Source organism: Nicotiana tomentosiformis, chromosome 3 (assembly GCF_000390325.3).
Source record: "Nicotiana tomentosiformis chromosome 3, ASM39032v3, whole genome shotgun sequence".
NCBI classification, from domain to species: Eukaryota; Viridiplantae; Streptophyta; class Magnoliopsida; order Solanales; family Solanaceae; genus Nicotiana; species Nicotiana tomentosiformis.
In genome coordinates this window covers 15,318,402-15,338,318 of record NC_090814.1, presented here as the reverse complement: position 1 = coordinate 15,338,318, position 19,917 = coordinate 15,318,402, and the positions used below count along the sequence as shown (strand labels likewise).

Genomic DNA, 19,917 nt, shown 5'->3' with positions numbered 1-19,917 from the left:
CTGGAAACTCTGCTCGCAAGCCTCCGTCCACTGAAACTTAGTTGCTTTCTGCGTCAACTTCGTTAATGGTGCTGAAAGGGAAGAAAAACCCTCTACGAACCTCCGATAGTATCCTGCTAAGCTTAGAAAGCTATGAACCTCTGTCGGAGTGGTAGGTATAGGCAATGATTTCACAGCCTCAATCTTCTGAGTGTCTACCTTTATACCTCCATCAGATACAATGTGTCCCAAGAATGCTACAGACTTCAACCAGATCTCACATTTATAATACTTAGCATACAATTTACTATCACGGAGGGTTTGGAGTACTGCTCGCAGGTGGTCCGCATGCTCATCCTCTGAACGTGAATAAACCAAAATATCATCAATAAATACTATCATGAACAGATCTAAAAATGACCGGAATAGGCTATTCATCAAGTCCATAAATACGGCAGGTGCATTCGTCAACCCGAAGGACATGACAAGGAACTCGAAGTGGCCATATCGAGTCCTGAAGGCTATCTTGGGAATATATTTCTCCCGAACTTTGACCTGGTGGTACCCCGAGCTCAAATCTATCTTTGAAAAGTATCTAGCTCCCTGTAACTGATCAAATAAGTCATCTATCCTTGGAAGCGAATACTTATTCTTAATAGTTACCTTGTTCAGTTGCCTATAATCGATACACATCCTCAGCGATCCGTCTTTCTCCAGCAAATTTTTTAACTGCTCCTTCAACTCCTTCAATTCGGCAGGTGCCATTCTATACGGAGGGATGGATATTGGTTGAGTTCCCGGAAGCAAATCGATGCCAAAATCAATCTCTCGCTCTGGAGGAATACCTGGAAGTTCATCTGGAAATACATCTGCGTACTCTTTGACTACTGGAATAGATTGAAGTGTAGGTATCTCAGCATCTGCATCTCTAACTTGCACAATATGATAAATGCACCCTTTTGCGATCATTTTCCTCGCCTTCAGATAGGAAGTAAACCTACCTCTAGGTGTCACTGTATTACTTACCCATTCAAGGACTGGCTCACCCGAAAAATAAAATCTGGCTGTCTTTGCTTGATAATCAACTGTGGCATAGCAAGCGGCCAACCAGTCCATGCCCATGATAGCATCAAAATCCAACATCTCTAGCTCAACTAGGTCGGCTGAGGTCTGATGACCACAAACTGTCACCGTACAACCTCGGTAAACCTGTCTAGTAATAATCAATTCTCCGACCGGTGTAGATACCACAAAATGATCACTTAGTATTTCAGGCATTATACCAAACTTCCCCGCGACAAATGGGGTAATACACGATAAAGTAGATCCTGGGTCTATCAAGGCATAAGCATCGTGAGAGCAAATGGTCAACATACCTGTCACAATGTCTTGTGAAGACTCCTGCTCCTGTCGACCCGCTAAAGCATAACTACGATTCTGGTTATCACCTGAACTGAAACCTCTACCTCTGCCTCTACCTCTACCAGCCGAAGACTGAGACTCGCGCCCTGAAGGACGCACAGATATAGATGATCCTATTGTTGAATTCGCTAGTTGTGCCATACCTCCAGAATCTCTATTTGGGCAATCTCGCATCATATGCCCCGGACGTTCACATGTATAACAAGCATCGGAACTGGCTCGGCATTGGCCCAAGTGTCCTCTACCACAGATGTCACACCGTGGCGGAAATGGCCATGTCTGCCCTGAACCTCGTTGTCGCTGCAAACCCGATGCCCGGGAGCTTTTACCTAGTCCTGACTGAGTATAGCGGTCATACCTATAACTATGTAACTGAGGTGGCGGAGGCCTAGGTGGCCGTTTGAAGTACTGGGGCCTATAACTACCCTGAGACTGCTCCTGAGACCTAGAAAACCTCATTCTCTTACGTTGTCCTTACTCGATCCTCTCTGTACCCTGCTGTCGACGCCTACCCCTTTCTATATTCTGGATGAATGCCTGAATCTGGGAGATATCCATACTATCCTACAATGCAGCGGTGGCACATGCTTCGGTTAACTCTGGGGCCAATCCTGCTATAAATCAGTGAATCCTGTCCCGCATAGTAGCAACTATGGACGGTGCATATCTGGCCAATGAGTCAAAACAGAGACTATATTCTTGAACACTCATATTGCCCTGCTGGAGGGCTAGAAACTGATGGACTCGAGCCTGTCAGATCTCCCGCGGTAAGTACTGGTCAAGGAAGGCATCCAACAAATTCTCCCAAATAGCTAGAGGTGCATCACATCCCCTGGACCTCTCCCATCCCTCGTACCAAAGGATGAATATATCTCGGAGTCGAAAAGTTGCTAGCTCCACTACCTCTTTCTCCGTGGCATGCATAAACCAAAAGATCCTGTGAAGCTAGTCTATGAAATCCTGCGGGTCCTCCCTCTGATCTGTCCCCGTGAACTCTGGGGGACTCAAAGAAATAAACTCAAAGAAATCCTGCACTAGCGGATGCCCTAACTTGTTACTGAGTAGCTACCAACTGTGTCAACAAATGTACCGCACTCCTCAAGTCCTGATCTGATGGAAGTAGAGGGGGAACTAGATATGTGGTCTCCCTAGGAATCTCCTCATGTGTTGGAGGAACCGGTAATGGTTGAGTAGGGGTCTCTCCCTGGGCCTCAGATTGGGCCCCATCTACTGGGGGTACCCTGCTAGTCCCCTCACCTACTGTTGTATCTCTCCTCTGGCTAGCTGTAGTGTTCCTAGTCACCGTTATCTGTGCATGCAAATGCCAACACGTAAGTTTAACTCAAATTTCCTATAACTCAGTTTTACAACACGATTTAGATTTGAAAGAAGGGTAACCAACTCCTAAATTCCCTGTAGTCCCCTGCTTATATAATGTGGTGCACCACACATCTATAAACAAGACCATACTAGACACGACTTGTAGACTCCTTAGGACAGAACTGCTCTGACCGGCACCTTGTGCCTCACCTATCCTTGCGTACCAACTTGCGACTGAGGGAATCTGAACATATAATGCCATACTTTGGCCATTGGTCACATTGCTGGATAATTTGTGAAGCAAAATATAAAATTGAATGGATCCCAAAGCTGACTAAACATCAATATAAAATGGGCCGGCAAGGCCGTCATAACTACTACAGCTGACAAACCAACAAAATATACATACAAGGCCTACAAGCCCAAGATACTGCACTAACTGACAGGATATGTCTACAAGCCTCTACTGATGGACGTACCATGATCGGAATAGGGCCCCGACCTACTCATAACCTATATACATATATACACAAGATGTACATAAAACTCCTAGACCCGACAACTCTGAAGGACGTGGAGCTTACCGATAAAGCTGAACTCAGGCAATACCTACTGAGGAGGTCTATTTGCCTGTCTGTCTGAACCTGCAAGCATGAAATGCAGCGTCCCCAGAGAAAGGGACGTCAGTACGAAATAATGTACCGAGTATGTAAGGTAACGGAATAACTGAAAGCTGAAATGGAACTGATAATATAATAACTGAAAGTAACTTGGAGTCAAAAATAATCTGAAGATATGCTTATCTGCTGATACTGACTTAACTCTCTCAATATAGTAAGTAAAATAGTTGTCCGGCCCTATAAGTCTCGGTATATATACAACTGCTCTATCATAGTAGGCTCGCTCATAGGCGCTCGGCCATACTAGGCTCTGTATATCGGCCAACTAGGCTCGCTCATAGGCGCTCGACCATAGTAGGCTCGGTATATAACTTACTATCAGATCAGAGGTTGCCCAATAGGGGCCTGCCCACCGATTATAGCTCGATGGTAGTGAAAATACTGTAATACTGTATATATATAGACCCTCTGCTCTCTTAACTGGAAAAAGATAATACTCAATTGAATGTAAAGTCCCGATAAGGGAGAATACTGTAACTTATGAGACTAGGATAATGTATATAAATTCGGGAGTATGACCTTCTCTTTATGCCTCATATTCAAACTCATGTAGTTACGAGATCATGCCAAAATAAAGGAAGGGATTAACTTTAACATACCCGGAGTAGGAAAAAATCCGTATGATATTCTTGAGAAAGATTGCACCGTACTCCCTTAAAATTACAAAATCTCACGTTGCTTAAGATGCTATGAAATCTTTGTTTGAATAATTGATGATCCGTACCTTACTTGTTGAAGATCACATTGTTTCATATTGCATCATACTTAGAGTCTTTGCCATTTTTCACTTGTTGAAAGATATGTATCCTTCTTTGAATTAAAAAGGCCTTATGTTTGAATTGTTGTGGGGCCCACCCCATATGGTGGATTAACCACATATCTCAGCGACTCAGTGGGTTCCCCCTAGGGTTGAAGGTTTGGACCAATGGGTCTAGAGAAGTTTGGTAAACTTGCACGTGAAAAGAGTTGTCCCTGAAATATGGATGGAAGGCCAAAAATCATGGTAAGTCCAACTCATCTTGTTTTTACCTTTTCTCATAAGGAAGTTGTTTGACTCTGTCACGCCCCGAACCTGGGGGGCGAGATCGGTACCCGGTGCCTCACCTATCCTTGCGTACCAACTTGCGACTAAGGGAATCTGAACATATAATGTCATACTTTGGCCATGGGCCACATTGCAGGACAATTTGCAAAGAAAAATATAAAATTGAATGGATACCAAAGCTGACTAAACATCAATATAAAGTTGGGCCGGCAAGGCCGTCATAACTACTACAGCTGACAAACCAACAAAATATACATACAAGGCCTACAAGCCCAACATACTGCACTAACTCATAGGATATGTCTACAAGCCTCTACTGAAAGATGTACCGTGATCGGAACAGGGCCCCGACCTACTCATAACCTATATACATATATACACAAGATGTACACAAAACTCCTAGACCTGGCAACTCCGAAGGACGTGGAGCTTACCGATAAAGCTAAACTCGGGCAACACCTACCGAGGAGGTCTACCCGCATGTCTGTATGAACCTGCACACATAAAATGCAGCGTCCCCAGAGAAAGGAACGTCAGTACGAAATAATGTACCGAGTATGTAAGGCAATAGAATAACTAAAAGCTAAAACTCAACTGATAATATAATAACTGAAAGTAACTAGGAGTCAAAGATAATCTGAAGATATGCTTACTTGCTGATACTGGCTCAACTCTCTCAATATACTAAGTAAAATAATTGTCCCACCCTATAAGGCTTGGTATATATACAACTGCTCTGCCGTGCTCGCTCATAGGCGCTCGGCCATACTAGGCTCTGTATCTCGACCAACTGGGCTCGCTCATAGGCGCTCGGCCACAGTAGGTTTAGTATATAACTTACCATCAGATCAGAGGTTGCCCAATAGCCCACCAATTATAGCTCGATGGTGGTGAAAATACTGTAATACTGTGTATATATATAGACCTTCTGGTCTCTTGACTGGAAAAAGACAATACTCAATTGAATATAAAGTCCCGATAAGGGAGAATACTGTAACTTATGAGACTAGGATAATGTATATAAATTCGGGAGTATGAACTTCTCTTTATGCCTCGTATTCAAACTCATGTAGTTACGAGATCATACCAAAATAAAGGAAGGGCTTAACCTTAACATACCTGAAGTAGGGAAATGTCCGTATGATATTCTTGAGAAAGATTGTACCGCACTTCCTTAAAATTGCAAAATCTCACGTTGCTTAAGATGCTATGAAATCTTTGTTTGAATTATTGAAGATCCGTACCTTACGTGTTGAAGATCACGTTGTTTCAGATTGCACCATACTCAGAGTCTTTGCCATTTTTGACTTGTTGAAAGATATGTATCCTTCTTGAATTAAAAAGGCCTTATGTTTGAACTGGTGTGGGGCCACCCCATGAGGTAGATTAACCACACCCCTTAATCTTTGATATTTGCCACATAACCCATCATGATTAAGAGTCATATATTTTGGTGGTGGCTTGCTGCCACGTGGGGGTGGGAGGGGAGGGGGTCTTAATCTTTATCCCACAATTCATTAGTTAATTAGGTAATATCTCGTTATCCAATAATTAATCAATTACCCACATAATTAAGAATTATCTCAACTTACTTAAAATACTACTCATTTTTAACATATCTTGTACAACTTATTATCATGGTCATGTAGTATCTTGTATGACACTAGTCCATAAATATCAGGTATTATGGATCATACCGTATTTTATCCCAAATCAACAACCTTCAACAAAACTTATTTTCTTTGATTTGTATACCCTTTATCTTTCACGGCACTTACTTATTGCTTGTTATAATTAGCATAAATACTTATAACCTCAATAAAATCACACCCCCGAGTCTACGTCAATTAACTGAAGACGAAACTTTAACGTATGAAAACGCGAGATATAATAGACTCTTCTCTCGTGTTGAATACAGGTCTACCTCAGGGCTTAGTTGTTTTTCTCGAGGAGGATGTTTTGGCTAATTCTGCTAATGCGGCGAGGCCACTGTTGGAGGCTTTTACACAGACAGACGTCTCTGGGCCTGCTTCTGATGCGAGTGCTTCTTCTTGGAGTCCCCAGCCGGAGAACAACCAAAAAGAAGTCGTTCCTCTGCGGTCGGGGGAAAGAATAAGAGGGCGAAGAACACCGCCCCCGAATCATCTCTGGAAGTTGTGGTGATTATATATATGTGTGTGTGTGTAATTATTATTTTTAGATATGTATTTATATAGTCAATTTAGTTTATTTTTTAATTATTTTAACTTAAAACCAAAATCAAATCAAAATTTATTGATTTTTAAAATTAAAAATCATAACAAAGTCAGTTTTTTTCTTTAGTTTGAGTTGATCTTCGGTTTGATTTGATTTTTTCATATTACCTGAACGCCTCAACTCAACAAGGAGGTTAAAATTTTCATGGTACTATATCTACATTTTAAAAATTACGATAATAATGGAGTAAATTATTCCTACAATGTTCAAATACTACTATGTAAAGTTCAAAAAACTACAATTTCCTCATAGGTGGGGCATGGTAAAAATGAATTAAAAACAATAGATTTGGGTAGCCCAAGTGGAGAAAATGAATTAAAAAAACCAGAAAAAAAAGAAAAAGAAAATTAGTGCCATCAATGGAGAGAGAGAGGGGGCACATAGCAGATCTTACTGAAAATGCAAACAGATATAACGCTTTTGTTTAGAGCGCTATGCATTAAAATGCAAACATTGGTTATAGCGCGGTTATTTACCCCGCTATATCTTAACGGACAAAACTAACATTAAAGTATAGCGCCCTTTAAAAGGGCGTTATATATAGAAAGGTTACCAATTTATTTTTTCATATATTTCGGTCTCTTGTGTCCAAAAGAACCACACTTTGGTTCTGGACTCGTTTATATTGGCCAAGATGCTGAACTATTATAAAAAAATAATTTAAACCAGAACATTTATAGGAATTAATTTATAGCTGTTATAAAAATAAAAACTTAGCTATTCTAGAATTTTTATGTAAGGAGAATGAACCTGGATACATTCTAGCAAGCATAAATTTGGACGTATTTATGGTAAGCTCAAAATATGAAAAATAATTTTAGCGAAACAAGTCATTTATATATCTCACGCCCAAGGAAGGGGTAAATCGATCAGTTTTACCTTCAGACCCATTTTTACGTACGCAAGATTACTCTTTTTTTCTAGCTCTTTACAAGTTTAATAAAGTACAATTCAATATAATTAGAGAAAAGAAAAGATCTTTTTAATCCATATAGACTTTTGTCTCTTTCATATAAAACAAAGTAGTGAGAGAAGAAAAAAAGATCCATAAAAGATTTTCGACTTTGCATTACTAATTATTGATAATAATACTAACAAATTCGACTACAATATGAAAGATTCTACTCTTACGCGTTTAGTTTCCAGCATTAAAGAAAATAGTCCTTATATAAACTCTGCAACTGACGCCAATTCATTTTTCAGTATATATAAATTTTTTTACAGGTAATAGAAACTATTCATAACTAGTAAGTATTAAGTACAAGTGTTGTTGGTCATTCCGTTTCATGCATATTGTGATAACTAACACACGAAAGTGCAAGAGGAAAGGGTAAATTCCAGCTTATTCGACTTGAAGTTGTTATGAAATTAATCGTTATAGAAGAGAATATATACAAGTGTAGAAATGAAAGCAGTAAAACAAGTATAGGATAGGACAATCTCTGAACATGTCAATGGTTCGGTTCCATAGATTATTTTATAAACTTTATATCATATCTATTTTTCGGTTACTCTATTTTATATAGTTAAAATTATACTTTTTAAAATCATTTCAATCATCTGTTTTTTTTTAATTATTAATATGATTCGGTTAATTTTTGGTATTTTTAGAAAAATATTATGTAAGAATCGCTAGTAAAAGTTAGAACATGATAATATGCATACTCGCATAAAACTGACTATTTGAGAGGTGATGAATCAAGGGAATATAAAAGAGGGTGAGATCATAAAGATCCATTCCACTTTTTATGGCATCATAAAATGAATTAAGTAAAGACAAGAGAAATATAAATCAAATGAGTAAAAAATATTAATAAAATTGGGATTCAAGAATATAGTTCATTAGAAGATTAAGTATTGAGCAAGTGAAATCTAAATTACACGAGAGAAAGATATCCAACCTTGTTGCTTGGTACTTAAGCTCGTTTAATTTCAACATGCCTAGCAGAATAAGTTTGGGAGTAAGACTTTGGTTGTTAATTACCTGTTGGCTTAGTCATTTTCATAATCCCAAGGCCCTAGAAAAAAAATTTAATGCTTTGTTATCTTTAAACTTAATGTATGAAATATATTTTTCATATATAAATTTATCGCTACGACGATATTTTTTAAGTTTATTTTGATATAATTAAGATCCTACCCTATTATTCAGTACAATTATGATTTATATAAAAACCTATAATTTTATTAAAATACCTAATAATCGATTCGGTACAGTGCATTCCATTCGGTTTAGTTAGCTTTTAAAGATCATTGCATGTTATAATTAGTAAATTTTTACTCTTCAAATGATATTGCAATTCTTGATTTAATAAATTCTCTATTAATCACCATATAATAATTCTTCAAATATTCACCAATATATATATATATATATATATATATATATATATATATATATATATTCTTCATCCTTTTTAATTTATATGAACTAATTTTTGGTATTAATTCAGGCATAAAATTTACTTTTCAAAAAAAGTGATCAAAGAACAATTTTATTCGACTTAAAATTGAATCAGATGGAGTATGATTCACTATATGGTAATTTATGTATTATAATGGCTACATTATCCGGTTAGGGTAATGTTAGACTTAATAATGGAGCGCAATTTACAAGGGAGTCATGATGACGCGTAACGTAACCGGGAACCACCGGTCACTTTCCCTCCACCGACACCCCCTTCACCGGTCACATCCTCAAGTTGATTCCCGTAATCTTAATTAATCAACCTAATAATAATTAATTATTAATTAAATAAAAACAAGCCTTTTTAAAAATGCCCCATACTTCTTCACATTATTCCCACTTCTCTTCACATTTTCGCAAACACACTTTCAGTCTCTCAGAAGTCAGAACGGAATTCTTCACACACCTATATATATATAGAGAGAAAGTGAACGTGGAAGCTGCTGCATTTTGAAGCATCTCATCTTCTTCTTCTCCTTGAATCTATCTCGCAATTCATTAAATAAACCTTCGGTAAGTCGATTCTCTTTTTTCAGTTGGCTATTCGCAGTTTTACAGCTTAAGAAATGCGGTTTTGTATTAGTTTATAATAAATCAGTTGATAATTTTGCTGTTTTGCTGCTGAAGAATGCAGTTTAATAAATAATAATTCAGCTTACAGCTGAAGAATGCATTTTTCTAATATATTTCTCATTTTTAGCAGAATTTCTCGCGATTTCGTCTGTGTAGTAGATTTGACTCTGTTTTACTGCTGATGAATGAGGTTTTATTGTAATTTTTCCTCATTAAGCAGATTTTTCGCTGTTTTCCAGCTGAAACATTTTGTTTTCTAGTGAATTTTCCCTATTTTTAGTAAATTTGTCGCTGTTTTGTTGCTGAAGAATGCAATTTTCTAGTAATTTTTATTTTTTCTACATTTTACGCTGTTTTGTTGCTGAAGAATGCGGTCTTCAAATAGTGACGTAGTGATACAGCAAGTTGCAGTTTCAATAAAAGCGTGAATGTACTTATAAATATATGAGGCCTTGTTATTATACTCTTCTCCTTGTCGTTTACTGAATTTTGGATGTATGGAAGAAATTGACGAAACGAAGCACATTGTTTTTTTATCCACTGCGAAAAAACATTGTAGATCCGCTCCGCTGTTTCAAGTTTTTCTCTTCTCTGTTTGCTTAGATCTTGTCCTTTTAGCCTTGATTTTTCGCTTTCGGTATATTATATTTTATTTTTAGTTATTAATATTACTTTTCTCATTTTATGTTCATTGTTGATTGGGCACAGAATTTAAAAACAAAAATGAGATTGAGATTTTGTGATTAAAATCTTAAAGTTAAATTTTGTGATTATAAATCGTATCTTAAAGCTAAACTGTGTGATTATAAAAATGTGTAATTTTCTTATAGATTAAAAAGGAAAATGAGGAAATGACGGTTTGATTATTCTATATATTTAGTTCTGGAAATTTGTATGTTTTTCGTAATGGTGGTTTAAATATTTTGAAGATCGTGGGTGCGTGTATCCATTTGGCAGTTACTTTTCCACGTTACTGTAACCGTCATCTCCCCCCCATTAAAACAGGCCCTTTTTACTGAAATTGCTACAACAGTATTTTTTTTTCTAATGTTATTTTTGCTGTGTTGATTTTTGTTCTTTTCCTCCATTTGTTCATTGAATGTTCATAAATTTGAGTTAGCTTTGACACTTAAATGCTTCTGCAAAATGTTGTCTGCTTCAAAGTGAGTTAGATTTCACCTTTCCGACACATTTTAACTGCCTCTTCATTAATGCTTTTGCCTCTTCTTTTTTCCGTTTTATTAATCCTATTTCTTCAAAGTATCTACAATTTTGTGTGAATTTTATCTATTTTTTTTGTCCCGGTTCATTTTTCTGATGTTCTGCTTGCTATGGAGAAAACAAAATGGTTTTCTGAAATTTAAATGACGTGTGTATTTTTTCATAACTAGTGTTGGCTACCTTATCAGATTCTTTCCCAGTGGTTAATTTTCTTTTTCCTGAGTGAGACTTCTTTTTCGTCACTTTGTTGCTGGGAAATATTGATAAGTTTTGGGATCTTTTTGTTTCTGAAGATCCTAAAATTACTGGTTCTCAAGGGTTGAATGAACTTTTCAAATCATCTTGGTTGAGTTTTAGTTTCCAGAAAGGCGTTGATGGAGAGAGGCGAGAAAGATTATGAGATTTCATTTACTAAAACTTTTCTCTGGCTTTGACTAGAGACTAAGCTTTTGATTTATTTGGTTGACCAATCTTTTTCCTTTCAATTTGCTTCTTCTGGACAGTATTTGAATGTAAACTTGATTAAGTTTTTTCAAAAATAGTGAAAACTCAGTGTAAGACTGTGTGAAGTTATAACTTTGTTATATTTGAAATAGTGCATATTTACTTCATTAATACTGTACTGTTTGGCTTATGAACAAAAAAAAGTCACAATACTACTTAAGAGATGGTTGATTCTCCTTCTGCCCTACTCCTTTGTAACATTGATGTAAAGTAGTTGTTACATTTTACTTGACCCCTGTTATTTTTAGCTAGTTAACTAGAAAATACAAGCTGCCTTTCCATCTTACAGACCTGCTCTTAACTAGCTCTAAATTTGAAGTGTCAAAATAATTCATCTTCATAAGGGAGTTGATCTGAAATGGCTCTTATGTTAAACAATGAATACAATAATGACCTTAATCATTAGCAATCCTTCCTTCAACAGCTTAAACTTAATATTTGTAGGTATGATCATGTAGAAGTATCATAGTAATGACATTTTTGGTTTTTCTAGATGCTGCTTTTCAAATAGTGCCTGCTTAATCTGAAATTATTAAGCATCATCTTTTGATTCTAACCAGTAAAGGTCAATTTTTCCAAATTGTTTTGACAGTGAACGCTGTTTAGCTAGTGGTTAGGCTTGGAAAATCTTAAATTAAAAGCTGTAATATCTAGCATACTTATAATCTGGTCATGATAAAGCTCACTCGTTATCGATTCACAATGTACTGTTAGTGATGCTTGATTATCTATTTTCTTGCTTATCATGGCTTCTTCTTTGCTGAAGATTAACAGGTGAAGTGTATTGAGCATGAGGGAAACTGAACGGAAGCGAGGTTCAAACACTAATCAAGCAAAGCGTGCTGTAAAGACTGAGAAAAGAGACTACAAACAGGAAAAGAGTACTGGCAAAACATTAAAAGCAAAAGAGACTGATCATAAAGCTTCACCTCCTAAACCAGAGTCCAGTATTTTAGTAAGTGATTCAAACACGGGCACAGAGCCCACTGAAGTTTATGAAAATGTGGTTATAGATTATGTGGATGATGTCTACAGGTCTGAGGAAGCAACTCAGCAATCAAAAACACGTAAAATGGTTGACAAACAGGTCAAGGATAAAATCAATGATCATTCTAGTGATATGGAGAGTGAACCCAAAGAGGGGATGGAAGAGGAATCAGATATTGATACAATAAATGATTCAGTTTCATCTCAAGGAGATCCACAAATACCTGAAGATGAGAATGTAGAAAGAGCTTCGACTGTTAAGGTCTCCAAAAAGCTTGCCAAAAGTGTAACAAATAATTCTTCCCCGGCACAACGAGCAAAATCTGACCAGAAAGCAAATAATTCACAGATTAAGGCAACAAAGAGTACAGCAAACAAAGCGAAAACACCTAAAAAGGATCCATCTAAAGTGACATCCAAGAGTGTCAATGACAACTCTAAAAATATGAAAGTCCATCCGAAATCCCTATCAGATTCCTCAGAAGAAGGTGATGAAAAATTGGTTAAAGAGGTTGATCCAGTAGATATTTTGGATGAGACTTCAATTAGTGCTCAAAGTGTTGGAAGTGATGATGAAACAGTCAACACTGAGGAGAACTGCGAACAAGAAGATAAAGCAGCTTTAGAGCAAAAGATTGGCCAAATGGAATCAAGGCTTGAGAAACTTGAGGAGGAGTTGAGAGAAGTTGCTGCCCTTGAAATTTCTCTTTACTCTGTGGTATCCGAGCATGGCAGTTCTGCACATAAGCTGCACACACCTGCCAGGCGCCTTTCTAGACTCTACCTTCATGCATGTAAGTACTGGTCTCAAGACAAAAGAGCTACAGTTGCTAAAAACACAGTTTCCGGCCTTGTTTTGGTCGCCAAGTCATGTGGTAACGATGTGGCAAGGTGTGTTATACTTTCAATTATTGGATCATGTGGAACTTTTGTATTTTGGATTAGCCTAACATTTTTCTTCCCTTCTCATTAAGGTTAACATTTTGGCTGTCAAATGCTGTTGTTCTGAGGGTAATCATTTCTCAAGCATTTGGAAGTTCCTGTAGCCCAAGCTCATTGGTAAAGATTACTGAGTCAAATGGTGGAGGAAAGAAAACTGAATCAAAGATTTCCTCTTTTAAATGGAAAACACATCCAGGAAACAAACAATCTAGCAAGCATGATCTTTTGCAGTTTTTGGATGATTGGCAAGAAACAAGAACTTTTACAGCTGCCTTAGAGAGAGTAGAATCCTGGATTTTCTTGCGGATCGTTGAATCAATATGGTGGCAGGTAATCAAATGTACCTAGCTGCCTGTTGTACTGATGTTCCCAATTAGAATTGACATGTAGACAACACTAATTAAGTGAAAATCATATTCTGGTGTACCAAATAAGTAAACCTTTTATGTTCTGTTATACATGGTAACTATAGGATTTAGCCAAACATGCCATCAATAAAAAGGTTTTTAAGTAATTGATATCTAAAACTTATATTACTTTGAAACTTAAGCCTATTACTCTTTTGTATGTTATTTAATAGTAAGCAAACAGCTTTAATGTGTCTGATTGATCGCTTTGGCTACAGACCTTGACTCCCAATATGCAATCTCCCACTGATGATCCAGAGGCCAGCAAATCTGTTGGACGATTATTAGGACCTGCCTTGGGTGACCAGCAGCAAGGTAACTTTTCCATTAACCTATGGAAGAATGCTTTCCAGGAGGCTTTGAAGAGATTATGTCCTGTACGTGCAGGAAGCCATGAATGTGGTTGCTTGCCTGTTTTGGCTAGAAGGGTAAGTAATCTCCGGTGTTTCTACTTTGCATTTTCCGTATCTTTTCTACCCTTCTGTCTCCCCTAGTTTTTGAGTGCAGGTGATCAAGGAAAAGCTCATAGTACTTCTACACTTCCATTTTAGCTGTATTTTACTAGCTATAATTGGTTTCAGCTTCACTTGTTAGTCTAAAAGCTTTATGCCTCTGTATATATGTACCTTTTCAGGTCATTGAACAATGTGTTGCCAGACTGGATGTGGCTATGTTCAATGCAATTCTTCGTGAGTCAGCTCACGAGATCCCAACTGATCCCATATCCGATCCAATAGTTGACTCAAAGGTGTTGCCTATTCCAGCCGGAGATTTGAGTTTTGGTTCGGGTGCACAACTGAAAAATTCAGTAAGTACTATTCACTATTAACTTGTTTTGGAAATATTTGGAAAATTTTTCCTGCCTTTGGCACTTGCACTGTTTCGCTGCCAAATTGTCAACAATGGGCTATGTGCTATGGGAACCTTTATGATCTTTTGTTCATTGGCCATGCTCTTGATATTGATGGTATATCTTTTTTGCAGGTTGGTAATTGGTCAAGATGTCTTACTGATTTGTTTGGCATAGATGCTGAAGATTCCGGGCAAAATGATGAAGGCAGCTTCGGAGATGATCAGAGGAAAGGTGGAAATCAACCAGAGCATTTCCATCTTCTCAATGCCTTAAGCGATCTTCTCATGCTTCCAAAAGACATGCTAATGGACCGCACAATCAGAATGGAGGTACAACTTTTGGTGTTGCTAAATATGCGTAGAGGTCAATAGTTCGTTAGTCTTGGTGAAAATTTTAAATGTTGCTGCAGGTTTGTCCATCTATCAGTCTTCCACTGGTTAAGCGAATACTCTGTAACTTCTCTCCAGATGAGTTTTGTCCTGATCCTGTCCCTGGCGCTTTATTAGAAGCTCTCAATGCCGAGGTTTGCCTACTCTTAGCTAGTTCAAGTTTTGTATTTTAAGGCTATTTAGAAGTGTTACCTTAACTACAACTTTGAAACAAAGACGCCCATGATAAAAATAATGACGGAAATGGAAACAATGTGATTAACTGACCAAACTGGCCAGTACAACTGACTTTTCCTTTTCTAGGATATCAAGCTACATTTGCAAAGAGGTTTCTGTTGATGAATTTTATCTCACAATGTTTGCAGTGCATCATAGCACGTCGATTATCAGGAGACTCTTCCAGCAGTTTCCCTTACCCTGCTGCCTCAGTTGCATATAAACCTCCTGTTGCTGCTGAAGTTGCAGAAAAAGTTGCAGAAGTTGATGGGAAGTCTCACTTGTCTCGGAGTGCTTCTGCTATACAAAGGAAGGGATACACCAGTGATGAGGAACTGGAGGAAATAGATTCTCCTCTAGCATGCATTATTGATAAAATGCCATCATCACCTGCTTCTGCACAAAATGGAAATGGAAAAGCTAAACTAAAGGAAGAAACGGGTTTTATTGGATCGAATACGAGGTATGATCTTCTTCGTGAGGTTTGGCAGACAACATAATGCCAGTTTTTGAGTGTGCTATGAATTACACTTTGAGATTTTGTATCAAGATCATGGTATGGAGCAAGAAGAAATCTGGAAAAGAAACTTAGTAGAAGTTCATACAACAATTGCAAGCAGTAAATAGTGATTAGAGCTTTTCGTCCTCCAAATTATAGGGTTCTCTGTATATGAAATCCATATGACTGTACCATTGAGAAAAAGTAAAGAAAGAAGTTGATTGTTTTCTTTCCTTAAGTTCAAGCAAAGAGAGTGAGGAGTTCTTTTCTGTTTAAGGTCTGGTCTTTGCAAGTCTTCATAGCATTAAATGTATAGTTTTTGCAACTTTATCACCTGCTAAATCATTAAAGATTGTGTTGTGTCTTTGAATTACTCTGGGATTCGTGTCTTTAATGTCAGATATTCATGCTCAAGTATGCGTCACGGTATTGCACAAGAGTAGAGTAAAGCCTCATTTGTTTTTTACTTTAAGATTAAGACGTCTAAATCTAAATACACATCTGAATATCAAGATATGCATTAAGATTAAGACATCTGAATCTGAATATACATCTGAATATTAAGTTGTGTATTAAGATCTGAATACTAAATGATTAAGATTGTTTACTTTTTAACATCTCAATGTATAAAATTTATCTTTATTTGAAAATTAATAAACATAAAATTCAAATAAAATACTAATTAATATGATATTCTATTAATAAAATATATATTTTTAAAAATATGATAGTTAGTGGTGGTGATGACTAACTGTGGTGCTTGTGAATGCCGACTAGAGGCGCTGGTTGATGGTGGTGATTCTGAGTAGTAGCTAGTGGTAATTGGTAGTGGCGGCGATTATGGTTGAGAATGGTGGTGGTAATAATTAATAATGGTGGGTAATGGTGGTGGGTTGGTTAGTTGTGGTAGTTGAGGTGGATGAATTTGTGGTTGTGGTTGAGAATGATGGTGGTGGGGGTAGTGGGGGTAGTGGGTGGTGGTTGTCGATAATGGTGGCGGCTATGATTGAGGATGAGGAGGTGGTGGTGGTAGTGGTGGTGGTTGAGTATGGTGGTGGTGGGTGGCATGGTAACAATTGATAATGGTAGGCGGTGGTGGCAATTAATAATGAATGTGGATGATAGCATCTTAATGAAATTAAGTCTTTGTTATAGATCCTAATCATACAGACCTATTAAGACCAATTAAGTGGTTGTGAAGTAAAAAAAAACAAACTTAATGATTAAGATCTGAATGATTAAGATTCAGACTTTAAAAACAAACGCACTTGATGTATGGGATCTGAATGATTAAGATTCAAACCTCAATTAATTACAAACAAACGAGGCCTAAATAAACAAGCCCATTAATCATCAAGTTTTAATGAGTTTGACTTTCCTCTTAGTTGTATATTTTGAGAAATTAACACACAGGTCTTCCTATATGAAGTACTTATTTTATTTTCTATCAACATCAACGAAAGAAAAGTAAAAGAAAACTATTCCATAAGAAAGAGAATCTATAGGAGGGGGTAACATAATTTTCGGATCTTCAACTAAATTCTGCACGAAATTGCAAGAAATAAAAAGTAACGTTTTAATGTTATGCTCTATAGTTTTGTGCAAAATTCGCAATATCACTAGGTTGTTAAAAAACACTTCCAGAAAAAGCAATTGAAGATCTCTTGCTACTGAATCATTTACTTTTTGGTTTGCGATTGCATTGATGGTATAAATTGTTTTTCACTATGCCGATAAGTTTTTTTTTCCTCAAATAAAAGGAAGAACTCATCTTTTCCGTCGAAGACAGGTTTATATTATATTGAAACCCAAAAGGAGTTTACTTCTCTCTTCAACAACAAAATGTTACTCCCTTCGTTCTAATTTAGAGTCAAACGAGGTTTTTTTACCCTAATTTTTTATATATGCCTTTTAGATATTTTAAATTATTAATTATTGTGACTTATAATACTTTTAACGTAATTTTTAAATAAATTAATTTTGTTTCAAAAAGCTTAAATATTCTATGTCTGAATTCAGAGTCATAATTAAGAAATTTGACTCTCAAAATTCGAGCTCCACCACATAAATTAAGAGAGAGATTAATATTTTTAGAGCCTGTTTGACCAAGTTGTCATAAATGTTAATTTTGAGAAACACTTTTGCCAAAATAACTTTTCAAAAAAAGTATTTTTTAGAGAGAAACAATTTGTGTTTGACCAACTGTTTTGAGAAATGTTTGACCATTTGATAAGCAAATTGTGTTTGACCAATCTTTTCCAAAAAAGCTTTGAATATCAAATTATGGTAGAAGACAAGTATCAATATTCATTTTACAATTCGAATTATTTAAAAAGAAAAATTATTTTGAATATTCATTAATAAAGACTTTATTTAAGTTTTTATTTTTATTAATTAAAATATATAAACATTAAAATAACAAATATATATTAACGTTAATTAATTTAATATATAGTTAAACAAAAGCAATATTGAATATCTGGTAAAATGATTTTACTTTGGACATGGTGATCCAAACACACTAAATACATCAATAAAAAATTTACTATGAAATAAGCAGAATTACTCATACATAGTTAATAAGCAGATATGTTAGTAAAATTATCACAATGTCTACTAATAATCTCTCTAGAATATTGAAATTCTTCTTGAATCATTCGATTTCCTATACCATGACATACAACTATTAAGAACATAACAATCTTCTCCTCTATTGTTATTTTTCTTGTTGCTGTCAAATCATATTGTTCATTTAATATTCGCCCTAATCATGCCTTTCATGTATTTCCTAAGAGAAGTTATGCATGAATTTTTAAGACAAAACTTTAAGTAATATTTCGCTGACATATCAAGTACATTATCATCATTAACCTCATTTATAAAAACTCCATCATCAGGCTCATCATTATTATTTTTATTCAATTATATATTTGCAAGAAAATAACAAAGTAAAAATTGGGTACCATCTACTACTTTAAGTATGACAATCTGTTTAGGGTAGAAAAGGTAATTCACAACTCAAAAGTGTAATAAATAAAATTTTCATGTACAGAGATAAAATTCTAATCACTCGAACAAAAGACAATTCCAATAACGATAGAGCATAACTAGAACAATTTCTGTAACAAAAATAAAAGTTTCAATTACTAGGAAAACATAAAATCTTGCAAAAACAAATTATGAATAACATCATAAAATCTAGTGCAAAAAATATTTTTCTTATTGCAATTTCAACTTTTTTCAGATATCTTTTTCAACACCTTCTTTCTTAGACATTTTTTTCAACATAAATACTACTAACAATTAAACCAAACAAATTAGGAACAACATTCATTGCTAAAAAAATGCTATTTTCCTATCGAAAAATCGGCCAAAAATACTGACAGATTGAAAATAAGTTTTTCTCAATTTTTTAAGAAATCGATTGAGTCGATCGACTTTTTGGTATGACATATTTTCTAATTGATTTGATCGGTAATATTTAAAGGAAAAATTATTTTTTAAAAATCAACTGAATCTATTTAAATTAATAAAAATTTTCATTTAAAAAACCGACCAAGTCGGTCGGTTTTTTTTTTAAACTCAAATCTTTGGTCAATTCACTTACAAAACCGATCGAGTTACCGACTAACGCGGCAGTTAACTTAAATATTTTTTAAATGACCAATTCGGTCGGTTATTTTCGCAAATAAACATGGTTGAAGAATACAAATAAGCAAAACGTAAGTTTTAGACAAACAAACATCAAAAGTCTAGTGGTAGAATCGTATCTCAGCCGTAGTATGAACCTCGATTCGATTCTTGGATGATATATTTTATAATTGTGTATTTTTAAAAAACCAACCAAATTCAATTGATTTTTTGTAACAACTAATTTTTTTTCCCAATCAATTAACCAACTGCATTGGTCGTTTTTTACCACCGATTCGGTCGAGTTTTCGATACGGACCATAATTTTTGTGAAACATCACTTTCAGTCGGTAATCCTTTAAAATCGTTCGCATTCGATCATTTTTTTTTTTTTTATCGAAAAAGGATATCTTTTAGTAGTTATTCGTTACACACTCAATACCGTGTGAAATGTTCCTTGATCCATATTCATTGAAGAGTGTGATTCCATGGCTTTAATAATTCTCTCCATTGATGAGGTATTGAGT

General features: G+C 35.8%; 1 protein-coding gene across 5 annotated transcripts; it reads left to right on the top strand.

Moving 5' to 3' along the window:
• Window positions 1–9,491: 9,491 nt before the first annotated feature.
• On the top strand, window positions 9,492–16,133 carry LOC104095991 (uncharacterized). 5 transcript variants are annotated; one of them, XM_070196738.1, is made up of 9 exons: window positions 9,502–9,682; window positions 12,234–12,422; window positions 12,503–13,345; window positions 13,429–13,726; window positions 14,022–14,231; window positions 14,438–14,611; window positions 14,788–14,985; window positions 15,066–15,179; window positions 15,411–16,133. In XM_070196738.1, the coding sequence occupies exons 3-9, from the start codon at window positions 12,540–12,542 to the stop codon at window positions 15,759–15,761; spliced, it is 2,151 nt and encodes a 716-aa protein (XP_070052839.1). In that variant the 5' UTR covers window positions 9,502–9,682; window positions 12,234–12,422; window positions 12,503–12,539; the 3' UTR covers window positions 15,762–16,133. The 5 variants fall into 5 exon arrangements, with proteins under 5 accessions (XP_009600555.1, XP_070052839.1, XP_009600556.1 ...); XM_009602260.4 differs by having other exon boundaries at window positions 9,492–9,682; window positions 12,234–13,345; XM_009602261.4 differs by lacking the exon at window positions 9,502–9,682 and adding an exon at window positions 10,235–10,379 and having other exon boundaries at window positions 12,234–13,345.
• Window positions 16,134–19,917: the final 3,784 nt, after the last annotated feature.